This window comes from Hemiscyllium ocellatum, chromosome 7 (assembly GCF_020745735.1).
Source record: "Hemiscyllium ocellatum isolate sHemOce1 chromosome 7, sHemOce1.pat.X.cur, whole genome shotgun sequence".
NCBI lineage: Eukaryota > Metazoa > Chordata > Chondrichthyes > Orectolobiformes > Hemiscylliidae > Hemiscyllium > Hemiscyllium ocellatum.
Window position 1 is genome coordinate 70,298,905 of NC_083407.1, and position 15,671 is coordinate 70,314,575.

Below are 15,671 nucleotides of genomic sequence, written 5' to 3' on the forward strand. Positions count from 1 at the left end.
CCCAACTCTTTCCACATGAAGAAAGACTTCCAGTGAGTGCCTTTATTGTATTTGCTTCCTTTTTTGAACACTCTAGTATCTCTCTCAAACTTAACAAATCCTTCCAGACCCTAAGTGACTTATTATAAACATTAAAGTCAGATAGATATTCCACCTTTTTATTAGCATGTGAAACAGATGAATTGCAAGTACTCCAGCAAGGAGTAATTAACTGGATATATGCGCTACATTATTGCCACCTGGACAAACTGCTTATTAAAACGTTAGACATTCAGTGAAAGTTGTTCTTATTAAAACGCTTAGTTCACTATTTATTAGGCAGTGAATTGTTTGGAAGGCTCTCACATCATATTAACAATAGCCTTGATCTTCTGCTTGTCATCGAAGAGGGTGTGACCAATGCTGACTACAATTTTAATGTACCCACTTCCCATTTAACAGTGCTGTTTTTGCACCTTGGATGCTGGCTACATTGTCAAAGCTGGGAGGCCAATTGTCAGATGTAACTCCAGTCCAACCCCTATTCTCATGATGAACTGAAGATGTGCCCCTTCAGATCTCCCCTCAGTTTGTTAAATGGAGCTGTCAACCCCGATACTGCTCAATGTCTCCTCCCTCACGTGCCCAACAATATTCAATCCCACAGCCACCACATCGTACAAACCTATTCTACTCTTCCCATTCCCTGACAATGCTGTCTTTCCTATCATCATCTGGACAGGAGGGAGGGATCACAGAAGGTGAGCTGGGAGAGGCAGTTTCAGAGTTGGACAGTGTCTGGGATTGTGGAGCTTAGCTGGATTGGGGAGCAGAGCATTCATGAGATGGGGCTGGGAAGGGTGTGAACATTGTTTGTACCTACACCGATCACAGCAATGACTGCAAATGCTGGAAACCAGATTCTGGATTAGTGGTGCTGCTCCTTGGATGCTGCCTGAACTGCTGTGTCCTTCCAGCACCACTAATCTTTGTTGAGTCTTTCTAGTAATTTCTGTTTTTGTTTCTGATTTTCAACCATCTGCAGTTCTTTCGGTTTTTATTCGTAAGATTTAGGGCCTTATTAATTAGATTTAGGTAGAGCTGAGTCATGATTTGTCATTGATCCTAATTGAATAATAGTATCCAAGAACAAGTGAAGGATCTAGTCACTTTAAATATATATCAATTGAAATAAAGATTATTCTCAACATTTCCCCTTTCAGAGTGACTCCTGACAATGAAGTGGAAGACTTGCATTTGTGCATATGCAACTCTAGTTATGTCCTGCAACATGTGACATCCACCAGACTGCATTTGCACATGTGCAGAGGGTAGGTGCTGCCCTTGCCTTATGATGTCGCTGGACCCACTTGTTCCCATTGACATTAAGTACCATTTTCAAACCCTTCACATTGTAAATTTACAAAGAGAGAGAGATCATCTGCAAAAGAGATCATTTATGACACCACAGCCAACTACCTTAGTATGCAACCTGTTCAGGTTCATTGTCAGCAGACACATACATCTCCTCAATATGTCTGGAGTGATGGATGAATCACTACAGTGTTTGATTAATATATAACGCTAATCTGTGAGCTGTTTTGTCTAATTGTGGACATATAAACAACAGCATGTTTCCTATGTTGTGTTTATCATGTTTATGCTGAAGTGATATGTTAATGCAGATTGAAATTGGGCCTTAAACTTCTTTCCCCCGTTGTTGTTTCTCACAGCTGACAATAATGGTGGTCAATACAATGCAGTGTTCCAATATAACCAACAGTATTAAGTCCCTAGAGTGTTTGTAGATATCTTACAATATTTTGTGATTGTTGTGCCGTTTTAAATATTTTTGTAGTATGAGGTTATGTTAATTGTATATTATTGTGCCTCTCATATCAACAAATATAATATCAATAGGAAATTGTTTAAGTGAAAGACTTTGTGATTTTCTATCTAAATGCTATTTCATGTAGTTGGGTGAGTTAATGACTGAAAATAGCCTGATTATAACTCAATGACCTCTTACTTTCAACAGAGACATCATTTTCATTTATTTAAAACTTATGAATTTACAAGCAATGGGCATTGAATGTAAATAAAACAAAGATCAGTAATAAGGAAAAAAAACTAACCAATACAGTAAGAAATTAGTAAAAAAAAATTGCTTAAGGGCCAGTGAATAGTACAAATAATGAGATATGAAATTATAAGAGACAAACAGAGGCTATGGCCATCAATACAAGAGGAAGCATACAGGATTCACACAAATGGTATGGGGTTGCAACTTCCAGAACTGGGGAAGACTTTCGTTGGTGTTTCAATTGAGGAACATTTCCTCTAGGATGGTAGGAAAATCTCAGGTGACCCATCCATACTTCTCTCTGATGTTTCTTTCCACTAAGACTACACATATCAGCTGCAAAAGCAACTTGCGTTGCACCAATTACATTTCATGCAGCTGATATCAACTCACTGGTTGGATGGAACCATAAAGAGCCAGCACCTCATCACTGACCCAGCAACTGAGGTCCCTGGATTGTCGTTCCTTGAAGACTGAGCATGTGACCAAATCAACACTGGGCTTGGGTGGTGTGGCTACCAGCTCCATAGTGGAAGGTGAGGGATCACCAAATCTCAGATTGTGGCCGTGAGTCCCAGGTCAAGGAGAACATCACATCAAACCTGCCCACTAAGATCTGTTGCGTGAAGTACATCATTTTTCCAGCTGACATCTGAGGAGAGCCATTGCATGGATCATTAAACAAGACATCCGATTATAAGTTTTCCCTTTTTTATGAAAGTTGGGAATGGAACTACGGAAGACAAAAAAAGCTAAATTTAAGAAAAGTGATTTGAACAGTACTAGTTTAAAAAATATAGTGTTCTCAAATTTGAGAGCACCAATGATCATGAAATGAATATGAAGGAATTTCAGCAAATACCAGATCGGCCAAAGATGCTTTTGGCTCCAGGATTTTGAGGTTTTTCTCTCTTTACTACTTTATCGACAAAAAGTTACATTAATTTTGTGTTTCATGCATTCTCTCTCTCTCTCTCTCTCTCTCTCTATGCACTTAGCCTCAGCAGAACAATTTCACATGGCTGCCCTCCATTCCATGCAGTACAAGTCTACCTGCTTCCTACAGCAGCAGCCAAACCAAAGTTGCAGCATGGTTGTTGGAATCTGAGGAAATGAGCAAGTGTGCTAAAGGTATTTTGTCAAAATTTGTTCAGTAATTATATTTTTCTTATTTTTTGGGGTTTGGGTGTCACTTGTTGCCCATCATTGAATGTCACTGCCTGGTCCATTAATAGTCAATCATATTGTATTTGTGGAGTCACATGTAAGCCAGACCAGGTAACCATGGCAGATTTCCTTCCCTAAAGAATGTTGGTGAACTAGTTGGCTTTTTGCAATGATCGACAATCAGTTCCAGATCATTTTATTAATTTAAATTTAAATTTCACCAGCTACTGTGATGGAATTTGAACCTACCTCCCCAGAGCATTAATCTGGACTCCTGAATTATTCATTCACTATTGTTACCACAATGCCACCCCCTTTCTATCCATGTTCTTGGATCTAAAGATGAAACCATCAAGGTTATTCACATTTTTTATGATTTCTGCAGATCTCGCAAATTGCCAATCAAGCTTAGTTGAACTCAGTAAACTACTACAAAATCTGGAAATCCTACAGAGGACACAGTCTGCGCCTAATTTCACTGATATGCAGGTATAGATGCTGCCTTTGCCTTATGATGTTGCTGGACCCACTTGTTCCCATTGTCATTAAGTACCATTTCATCCCCTTCACATTGTAAATCTATAAAGAGAGAGAGAGATCATCTGCAAAAGAGATCACTTATGACACCACAGCCAACTACCTTAGTATGCAACCTGTTCAGGAACTCAGGAATAGTTCAACATTGAGTTTTTAATTGCTTTTTAGAAGTGCTGTTTGAATCATGACTATTTTATGTATTGGTAAAATAACCTTTACATTTTCTAGGCTCAACATAGATTTAATAGACATCAATTTGGGGAACTATAAACAAATAAATCCAAATCGATCTTTCTCATGCCAGATACAATTCAGCAATTTGCCCAATTCTAAGAGGTTAAAAAGATAGCAAACATTTTGTTGCTTCTACCTAATTACATAAAATGTAGAGTGCAAGGTTGTTTTCAGTAAGCTAGTTAGTGCGGACAAATTGGTCAGCTTTGCAACAAAGGACCTAAACTTAGAATAGTAATTTTAGAGTAAATGATACCAATTAAATGGAAAATTGAGATAGCGTCATAAAGCAGAAAGGCAAAACCTGAACAGATCAACACTTGGCAGCATGCTGAAGTTAGATTATAGCATTTGAGTCATTTCCTGGTATATTTCATTTGAGCTTTCTTGCTTAGGGAAGGGGAAATTCAATTTTTTTTTGTAAATTGCAGTTGTCATTTCAGAAATTGACGTCATCTTACATTTATGTGAAGGGCATAAACAGCTTGTGACATCATTGTTATGAGCTTATTATGAAATAATTAAGGTGGTTACTAAAATAAACTGATAGATACTTGAGAATTAATTTGTTTTCATGTGGTTCTGGTAAATCGTGCCAAACTAAGTCTAGATTTTTTTTTTCTAAATTGTAGTTTTTAAATTGTCCTGGTCTCTATTGTGCACTAGTTTGTAAATTTAACAGCATGTTTGTCTTTGATTTTAACTGTTTTTGTAATGTAGGCTAACTGTATAGATATTACAAAGAAAGACAAGCGTGTCACCAGAAGATGGAGAACAAAAAGTGTCAGCAAAGATGGAAAAATGCAGCTTCAGGTACTCTCTTAACCTTTATGATGTTGTTGCTTATTATTTGAGACGGGTTACAATCATGCCTTTTGTTCTGCTGCATAAGCTGCCATAATGTTTCAGTAGTGGTAAGATAACTTTGTATATTGCAATCGAAATAGCAATTCCACAGTTCTTGAAATTGCCTATATCCCAACATTGAAGTTTGTGTCACTTGTAGACAAGATGATTAAAAAGGTGTTTGGCACGCTCTCCTTGATTGGTCAGTCCTTTGAGTATAGGAGTTGGGAATTCATGTTGAGGTTGTACAGTATTCCAGTTCTGGTTGCCCCGTTATAGGAAGGATATTATCAAGCTGGAGAGGGTTCAGAAGAGATTTACCAGGATGTTGCTGGGTTTGAGTTATAAAGAAAGGCTGGATAGGTTGGGACTTCCTTCACTGGAGCGTAGGAGGTTGAGAGGCGACTTTAAAGAGATTTGTAAAATAATCAGAGGTGTAGATGGAGTTAATGGTAGCTGTCTTTTCCCTGGAATAGAGGATTTCAAGACTAGGGGGCATATTTTTAAAGTGAGAGGAGAGAGATTTAAAAAAAAGACGAGGTGACTTTTTTTAAACCAGGTGGTTTGAGTGTGGAGTGAACTTCCTCAGGAAGTAGTGGATGCAGATACAATTACAATGTTTAAAAGACATTTGGATAGGGATTTAGGTAGACATTTAGATATATGAATAGGAAAGATTTGGAGGGATATGGACCAGGATCGGGCAGGTGGGGCTAGTTTAGTTTGGGATTAATTTCTGCATGGACTGGTTGGACCAAAAGGGTCTGTTTCTGTGCTGCATGACTATGACTCTATCTGTCACCCAGAGTAAAATGTTTGAATAAGTATTTTAAGTTGAACATATTACACTATTATTTATCTCTTATGTCCTTGTGATAACAGTGGGTTTCTTCTTGGTTAATTAGCCAGTAAGTGCTTAAGGGTATTCTGCAAGCTTGAGATGTACTATGTATCGACTACATTTTACTGGATATGAAGGGTGGGAGTGGGGAGAGCAATAAACATTGTGAGAGAAACCAAAGGGATGTTGAAATATTCTGCCAATATATTCTGCCAGTGGACATGGACAGCTCTCTTGTCCAGAAGACAATTGTATCCCTTAAGTGATGAATTAAAGGCTTTTTCCTTGCACTGCTGGTGTTTTACCAGGTGGAGGGTCAGCCTTCTGTTTTAAGGGAAGGCCCACCCCCTCCCCTGCAGACTCTGGCAGGAGGACTCTCGCTAACCATTTATTCTATGGCCAACTGAGCAGCACCTCAGCAGCAACAGTACCTGTCCTTCAAATTCACCAAGAGACTAAGTGGGCCCAACAGTTATCCTCTAAGTCCTGCCCCAGATTTTCCTTTTAAAAAAAAAAGCTGGCGCCAGAGTTCCAGTCCATCAAAAATTCAGTTTAATAAACACGAATTCTGATTGATTGTCTTTTAGCAGCCGCTGAGGAGAACCCAAACATGTATGAGCCATCCTTTTAGTATTGGGTGTGGGGAAAGGTTAAGAGAGGATCCTGTTAGAATGTAAGATTCCACCAGAAATAGTTTTTCTTTTAACGATTGCTCATTGAATTGATTCATTTTCTGCCCTATCATGCACTGTTGTTCCGGAGCAAAGGTTTCAAAAATTTACCTTCAGCCTTTGAGGCTTCTCTGGCTCCCTACACACCATGGCTATAAAAGATTTAGTCTGCTTGAGAAAATTTTCAAGGGCTGCCTTTAAGAAAAGGTGGTCTATAGAATTGACCAAGAGATCTGACAATTGTCCTCCAGTCCTGCCCAAGTATAGGTGCACGCTTGGAAATCTGAACTTTTATAAACTGCAAATTAGGCTGTATCTGTGAAAAGAGCTAAACAATTTGGCTGTATTCGTGTTACTAATTACATTGGGTAGGATTTGTCTGTCTGACATCTGCACTACTGAAATCTGTACATAGTGTCATAACTGCACATATAATGCCGATCTAATTATGGTTACCTGGTCTGATAGCAGTAGTTATCATCCATTCTGAAAGTAGTGTTGCTCATGAGGACTATTTGGTTAAATTAGCTGGGTCAGTTGTTATCCTGCAGACTTCTCATATTCCATTTAGTGCAGATAAGGTCACATGTTGGCAAAACATAGCATGTGTGGCAGCATGTATGATTAGTGAAATACATATGTGGAGACAGAGAAACTGAGTGTAAGATAAATAAAGATGTTCAAAATTCCACCATGTACAAAAAACATTGGAAGTACCATGTAATCATAATTCTGTAAGACTCAAACACTTTTATTGTAAAGGGCTCAATTGCTAATTGTGATGAATTTGGCTCATGTTATGAATGATTAAACCACTTCTGTTCTGGGCTATAAATCAACACCTATATACTTTTCTAAATCACCATGATTATACCTTGAGATTGTGGATATGGTTTTGTTTATAATTGCTTTGACCTTCCAGGATAAACGATGTTACGAAAGCATTACAAAGCTAATTTGTTCACACTTGCAGGTTCCTTCGAGCGTCCCTATGTCTCCACTTCGTTTGCACTCTTCAAATCCCAATCTCTCTGCTGACATCGGAGACTATCCAGTACAGCCAAGTCCACTTGTGGACTCCCCTGATTCTACTGCAGATTATACTAAACTTCAAGAAGAGTTTTGTCAAATTGCACAAAAAGGTACTTGTATTCTTAGAAATGGTTTATAAGTAAATTTGTAATTCTTCATGGAGTCATTTAGCTATTAACACATATATAACTGAGATCTGACAATTCATCATGTGTATGACAAATGAAATAAATTAAAAATAATCGAACAGTGATGGATTATTCCATCACATTTGCATTAAATCATATGAAACATAAGTAATGAATCCTTCTTAAGTTACCCAAATGAACATTATTGATATATTGCCTTTGCTAATGTTACTTAGTCAGTTTATTACACATTGATAAAGCAACTGTGTGATTTTAGTAGTAAAGACTGAATTCCGTTTAGTCAAGGAAAGAAAATTACTCTTAAATTTAATGCTTTTTAAGTACTTGCATTACCAATCATCTCTGCATGGGGCCTTGTAGATGAGTAGTTTCATTGAAAGTTTAGCGAGGCTATTAAGGAATTAACTCTCTTTAATATGGAGCTATGAGTATAAACGTTTGGCTTCTCAATGAGTTAAGTACTTGAAGGGATATGAATGTGTTAAGTTGGCTTTTGTTTGTGTTAATTTTATTAACATAGTTAAAATTCCAAGTATTTAGTACAGATTTATTTAATCTCGTCTCACCATAACTCCTGATGAACACTCATAGCAGGTACTAGATGAGTTGGCATGGAAAGTGTAAGGACAAAGTTTGGGATGGGGGGAGGTCACTGGTTTGTATGAGTTGGCATCATGTTGGACAAGATAGCATGAGGGGCTTGGGATGGACGGATGGTCAATTATTAGCATGGAGGGTATAGTCAGCCATGAGGATTGGGAGCATTAGGTTGGCATGGATGGTGTATGGAATGGGGGCGATGGATAGAGGGCAAAGTAGAACATTGGGAGAGGGTGGTGTATCAGTGCTATGGAATTGGTGAGGTGCATGCGGGGCATGGGGAGTGTCTAAGGCTGAGGAAACGAGAGGCTGTTTTTAGCTTTATGGCATTTTTTTTTACAACTGGAATGAAATTTCTGAGCCCAAGGTGAATATTTTAACCAGTCTGCTTCAACACTTGGCAGCTCTTGTTGCTGTCTCATTTCGACAGGCCAAACCGTGGAGGTATCCACTCCTGTCCCAATCCACCCCACCCAAAAGAATAAAATTGTACAAATTCAGTGAAGTTTCTCCCGAGTTGAGTTTGTGAAATTATTTTCAACAATGAGAATTCTGTCCTGCATATCTCAGAACCCTGTGGATGTGTATATACATCAGAATGTTATTTGCAATTCAAAGGGATGTAGTTCCCTATTTATAAAAGAAAATTAAAAATTCTTTCTTGCCACACATCCATAACGATCAAAATAAATTTATTAGATTAGATTCCCTACAGTGTGGAAACAGGCCCTTCAGCCCAAACCAACCCTCCGAAGAGCAACCCACCCAGACCCATTTTCCTCTGACTAATGCACCTAACACTGTGGACAATTTAGCATGGCCAATTCACCAGACCTGCACATCTTTGTGACTGTGGGAGGAAACCCATGCAGACAGGGGGGAAAATATGCAAACTCCACATGGACAAACGCCTGGGACTGGAATTGAACCTGGGACCTTGGTGCTGTGAGGCAGCAGTGCTGACCACTTAGCCACTGTGCCACCCCAAACTTATTGACAATAATTGGTAACTTCCCCAGTGAATCAAAATCTTTAAATAATAGTGAGGTTAATTGCTAACATTCTGATTTTCCAGAAAAATGCAAACTTTTTCAATGGTATGAAATATATTCATTGACTGGAAATCTTTAAAACCTTGATCTTCCAATTTAATCATGTGGATTTGACAAATGTTTTCATTATATTTAACATCCCGTACACCTTTAATTTAAGCTATTTCTTCCACTTATGTAGAAATTATTGCAAACCTTCTTTAAACCCATTCTGTGAGAATTGATGCTTAAAAATTAAAAGCAGGAATGACTCAACAGTTGTGATTTAATAACATATTACAAACCAAGCTTAAGTTTTTATCAGTGTTGCACAGGCTATTGTTAAAAGGATTAATGCAAATGTGCCACTAATTGTGCCAACAGTGAAGAAGCCTGCAGTTTGTCATTAATGGTTTAAGCTTAGGACTTTCTATTTAAAGTTCTTTACCCTTCAGCAGGTATTAAAGTTGATAGAATACAATTTTTGGAATTTGTCTCATTTGCACTAATGAGAATCCTTTGCTAAAGCAATTGCAGTCATTGCCATGAAATTATATGTTTCAATAATTCAGCTGTTGTTTTTTTACTGATTCATTGTGAAGTACAGCAGATCCAGAAGAAAATGAATGGAGGAAGCCCTGACAATTATAGCAAGTGCACTTATGTCTTTTCAACAGCAAGTGGCTGCCTATCTTCTGTCATTCATTAAGCACTGTCACTTCATTGGTAATGTCACCTTAACACACACCTGCATTTAGAAAAGTTAAAAAATCACACAACACCAGGTTATAGTCCAACAGGCTTCTTTGGAAGCACTAGCTTTCAGAACGCTGCTCCTTCATCAGGTGGTTGTGGAGTATAAGATCATTAAGACAGAATTTATAGCAAAAGTTTACAATGTGATGCAACTGAAATTATATATTGAAAAAGACCTGGAATGTTTAAGTGTCTCATCTTTCAGAATGGCCATGTTGGTTTCAGTTCTGTCATATTTTAACTATTTTTAAAAGTTACATTCTCAAGTGAACTTTAACAATAGGTGCCATGTCATCTCAGATAATACCTTGGTGTGAGGTGCCCTGTGTGAGGCTGCCTGTGCCCCAATGTTCAGACTTATTCTAATCTAAAAAAGGGATTTACAGAATCCAACATGGATTCATGCAGTTTTTGAGCAAAATAAAATATCCTACAAGTACAAATTCACCCTAAAAAACTTGTGGGTGTGTGTTTAGAATTTAGCATTTGTGTTTGGTTTATCTGTTCAGACTTGCAAATAAAATCAGTTGTTTGTGATGGTAAGATGTGGAATCTTGTTTATTTTTATAAAGTTATTAATGCTTTGAACTAACCATGGCATTTCTCTATGCGCTAGCTAATATGATCTCTAAATCTCAATGATTGCTTAACAGATTATAGAAGATTGAGACCTGGAATATTCAAAAATTGAAAACTGGATGAGAGTAGTAGGGACGTGGAATGCACTGCCTGCAACAGTAGTAGACTCACTAATTTAAGGACATTTAAATTGTCTGGATGGGCATATGGACGAGCATGGAATAGCGTAGGTTAGATGGGCTTCAGATTGGTTCCACAGGTTGGCACAACATCGAGGACCAAAGGGTCTGTACTGCACTGTAATGTTCTATGTTCTAAGACTTTCACCTGCACCCTCCATTAGTTCAGAGACTCACTTCAGTGGGTTCTCTTTCTAGATAAGACTCAGGAGCGCAGTCTGTGTGCATCACTGATGTATTTCTGCAGCAGGTCGCGCAAGAAATGCTAAAGGTGTCTGACACTTTGAGAACTTGCCCCAGGCAGGAGAAGATCTTATGATCTCAACTATTAATGACTCTGTTACAATATGCAGGCAAGCACAGAGACAGCAGGCAGGTTTGTTAGAGGTGTTCCCTAAGTGGGATCCAAGAGGCTATCAACATCAGTCCATGCTGGCTCTGTCATGCGTATATCTGCCTCTCTGTGCTGAGAAGCAACATCATGACAGAGGTCGGCAGTCTTAAAATCAGTGTAAAGTGATTGAGCACTAAGAAATGAAGCAAAGAGCCAGGAAATGCATCCTGTGTCAAGCATGAGATTCATGTGTCCCTGTGCGTCATGTGACTTGCAGAAGCAAGCAGATCAGAGGTGTCCTGAGCTCCAAAGTGAAGACTTGATAGATTGAAATGGTATGTAATTTGATCCAAGAGCAGACCTGGTGATGTGGTGAGGTTGGTGGTGGTTTCCTGATGCCAATGTGCGTGAAAGAAGGGCGGACCTGAACATTATCCATGGAGCATGTGGGGCATGATGGTGAGGACAGAGTTGGATGACAGCTTGGAGAAGCAAGCAGCGAGCTGCTGCCACCAAACCCGCACTGGGTTTCATGTCAGGAATTTTCACCATCTAGTCTCTCCGGGATTAGAAAGAGAATTGGACATTGGCCTGACTAAGTTCTTTGCAATACTAAAATGTATACTAGGTAGTTGCTGTTTATTAACAAAATCTTAAAATTCCTATTTAAATCCTTAGGGGAAAGGTCATAAATTTTCTCATCATTGCTCATGTTGCTCCATGGAGTAGAACATTTCACCCAATGCTATAATATAGCAGCAGGTTTCAAGGTTAAAATATATATGTTTACTTGGAGTGCTTTGTGAAGCTGGAAATCTGTAGAAGGCCGCCTTGAAATAGAAATTTAACTTGAAATAGTTAAATCCTCAGGCCCTTAGTCTCACGAAATGATAAAAGTAAGAATGCTACTTAGCTTGAACTTTGTCTTAGAAAATTATTTGTCATGGGGTAAACCGTTTAATTTTGGCCAGCTTTTACTCTGAAACCACACAACTATTTCACAATGGCGAAGGTGGGTACTGCAAATGCTCTAGGTTAGAGTTAAGATTAGAGTGGTGCTAGAAAAGCACAGCAGGTCAGGCAGCATCCGAGGAGCAGAACGGTTTCACAATGTCTACTACCAAGATAGTGGAGTGTATTTTACAGATGGCAACTGCTGTTAACCATCATGTGTTTTTACCTCCAAAAGAGAATTACATCTGATGCAATGATGCTTAATTTACATTGTGGTATTATTTAGTTAATTGTTGCTCTTGAAAAGTAATGTGATAAAATATACAAGGTTCAGTGGCAATGTCATATTTTTCATCAAAAGTTTTTTGAAAAATGAAGTTGTAGGGTAATATCAGATTGATAAGGAATCAGAATAATTAAACCATTTTACGATATTGTTTTACTGTTTTCCTTTCACAGTTCATTGTCTGTTAAAGTCTGCCTTCAACACAGTCGCAATAGAAAGGGAACAGCTGAAGCAAATGCTGTTGGAGCAAGAACATTCTGGCCACAATGCCCAAATCTTCAACCTTAGGAGAACACTCTCCCAGGTACTTTATACACAGGAGATTGCAGTTTGACAGTTTTGACTTTCCGGAAAGTCATGATGTGGAGGTGCCAGTGTTGGACTATGCCAGAAGCCTCCCAACAGCAGGTTATGGTCCAACAGATTGATTTGAAATGACAAGCTTCAGGAGCGTTGTTGTAAAAGTGACTTCAAAAGATGGTCATTTCGAATGAACCTGTTGGACTATAACCTGCTGTTGTGTGACTTCTGACGTTTTCCAGAAAGTGACCAGCAGTCTTTGATAGGGCCATAGGTTAAGATTATTTGCAAACAGCTTTACTAACACTTATTCTATTTGTAATGCAATTCTTTTTATCGAACCTGCTGCTGTATTTGAGTCTCTGTAATCCTATCCCAGCATGTCAGTGTACAGTCAGCCTGACTATTCCTTTGCTGAAGTTACAAAGGATACACCATGTCAGAGTGATAAGAAATGTAAGTTGAAGATACGCTGTTTCATCTGTAGTGATTGTAATGAGGTCAGCCAGATGCATATCATAGAATGAACTCCCTGATTGCGTGTGTTGATCTGGTCCAGTCAGGGAGCCCTGGCTAACATATAAACAGGAGTTTCAGATTTCCAGTTCACTCCAAGAGCTGGCTCTGAGGGAGCTAGATCAGTGTCAGGGACTCTCCATGTGTAAATAAAGGGTGATTTGGTGATGGGATACTGACCTCTGGGGAGTTATTTCAGTGGTGACTAGAGGAAAGCATGCTCCAGAAGAAATTCTGAAGATTGTCATTTTTGAGTTGGGAGAAGCCTTTCTAGCATCGTGCCATTATTTGGAAAGCTTGATCTGTTCAATCCTGCCATCAAAGACTGGACTCAGCATGTGCGAAGAATGCATTTTTTTTTCCTAGGTAAATGACATTAGGGCAGATGACAGCCCTTGACAGCTTCTGGACCCGCAGCTTTTTATGTTATTAGGAGTGTAACTTTCCCTGAGGCACCAGATATTAAAACTTCAGTTAAGGAATATTACAACTATAAGCTACCTCTAATTCTGAGATCCTATTAGTTTTACTCAGCAATTCAAGAACCAGGGAAATTGTATCAGGATCTTTGACTAGGTTAAGATGACTGGCAGAAGCATGTGACTTTGGTTATCCCTTAATGAGGTGGTGAGAGACCCGGTGTTATGTTAGATTAATGATGTAACCATGTCTAATGTTTGCAAATAATCTAAAGCCCAACTGGACTTTAAACAGACACTACAACTAGCTTTATCATTGAAAAATGCAGTACCTGGAGCATATGAGCTGCAGGGTATTCCAATGGAAGTGGACACCTTCGCCAGTCTGACAGAGCTTGGGGAATAACACTTGAGTGAAGGCAATTGCCATAGCCTCATTCAGGACGTATCCTGAACAGAGGGACTCCACCTCAGTCCACAGCAAAACCCCAAAACAAAGCCAAGCTTCAGCCAAACGGTTCATGTTTTCTCAGGGATATGAGCCAGCAAGCCAGTGTAGCTGCTGCTGGTATATGGTCTTGAGACAGCAAAAGAGTCCCACTCGACCTAAATTTAGTGTTATGGACCAGACCAGATCCCATCAAAATATTTTAAGAAGGTCGCACGGTGGCACAGTGGTTAGCATTGCTGCCTCACAGCGCCAGGGACCTGGGTTCAATTCCTGCCTCAGGTGACTGACTGTGTGGAGTTTGCACGTTCTCCCCGTGTCTGCGTGGGTTTCCTCCAGGTGCTCTGGTTTCCTCCCACAGTCCAAAGATGTGCAGGTCAGGTGAATTGGCCATGCTAAATTGTCCGTAGTGTCAGGTAAGGGGTATATGTAGGGGTATGGGTGGGTTGTCGCTTCGGTGGGTCGGTGTGGACTTGTTGGGCCGAAGGGCCTGCTTCCACACTGTAAGTAATCTAATCTTAACATTTTCATGATTTCAAAGCAATTATTTCCGTTCCTGATGAAAAGCGATTGGCCAGATAACTCAGTTAGGCTAAGCACAATTTCTTTAATCACTGTAGTTAAAATACAACAAAAGAAAGAGGAAGTTAGAATAACAACTCTACTGGAAATGTAACAGATTAATAAATAAAGTAACTATTACTAATTAACTGGTACAATATAGTAACATCCCATAAACTCACTCCTTGGCAAAAAAAAAGGAAAATTTAGACACCAATTCTCCCAGTTCTCCAATACAGCAAGAAAAAAAAAACAAGGAAAAATTCAGAGTGTAGCAGCCAGGAGACAATCACTGAAGCTTTCAACTCTTCTGAGGTTACTCAGAAATCCTGATCTGTGAGAGTTGGCCACACCCATTCAGGCTGTTTTTTTTTAAAAAGAACCAACCTTCCCCAAGCTGTTTAATCAAGTGGTCTTCAATGGCCAGGTCATCACCTCTCGTTCAATCTCTCTCTCAAAAGAAACCAGGACAAAATAACCTCTTAAAAGCCACAGCATCATCACATGAGTGAGCAAACTCATAGGCTGGTATCCAGGCGAGTGCATACCCTGGAAAACCCAATTCCATCTGGATTGAAACAGTTAAATTACCTAGCAACAACCAAATCAGAACCAGTTAAAATAAACCTCTGGTTAAATAGTTACCTGGTTCTAATGGAGGTCATTACCAGTGTGTCCGTTTCAGTGATCGCAAAACCAATCTCTAACAAAACTTGCTCTGGACTCCAACTCATAAGTTTGTACAAGTCCTCGGCTAGATGGAGAATCTATAGAGGGGAACCTTGCAGATTAAGGGTACAACTTTAATTCCAGTCTCTTAGGAGAAGCAGCTGGTTCATTTACCACTGACTGTAGTAAAGGGCTCAGGCCCAAGCTTAATGGGCCAAAATTTGTTTGAGAAAGATTCACTTAGATTGGCTCAACATTTTTCAATCAGGAAATGGCTGCCGAGTGAAGTCCTAATTAAATACCTCGAAATTTAACAAAAAATCCAGGGTCTATCGAAGGGGTCAAGGCCATCTCAGATGTTGACCATGAAGTAATTCCATGATTCTGCAAAGCCTGTCCAGTGCCATTGGCCGTACAGGCAAAAGTAGAGACAGAAATCGGGAGGCTAAAAAGCGAAGGAATCCTTAAACCAGTACAGTTTACGGAATGGCAGCACTGGT

General features: G+C 39.3%; 1 protein-coding gene across 1 annotated transcript in view; it reads left to right on the forward strand.

Annotated features, from left to right (window-relative positions):
• The window catches only part of osbpl6 (oxysterol binding protein-like 6), a 106,020-nt gene that overhangs the window by 46,643 nt on the left and 43,706 nt on the right, over positions 1-15,671 (forward strand). The window contains exons 6-10 of the mRNA XM_060827955.1: positions 3,061-3,193; positions 3,615-3,718; positions 4,721-4,813; positions 7,332-7,500; positions 12,432-12,562. Coding sequence (XP_060683938.1) covers positions 3,061-3,193; positions 3,615-3,718; positions 4,721-4,813; positions 7,332-7,500; positions 12,432-12,562 — 630 coding nt within the window. The remainder of the gene's footprint in view (positions 1-3,060; positions 3,194-3,614; positions 3,719-4,720; positions 4,814-7,331; positions 7,501-12,431; positions 12,563-15,671) is intronic.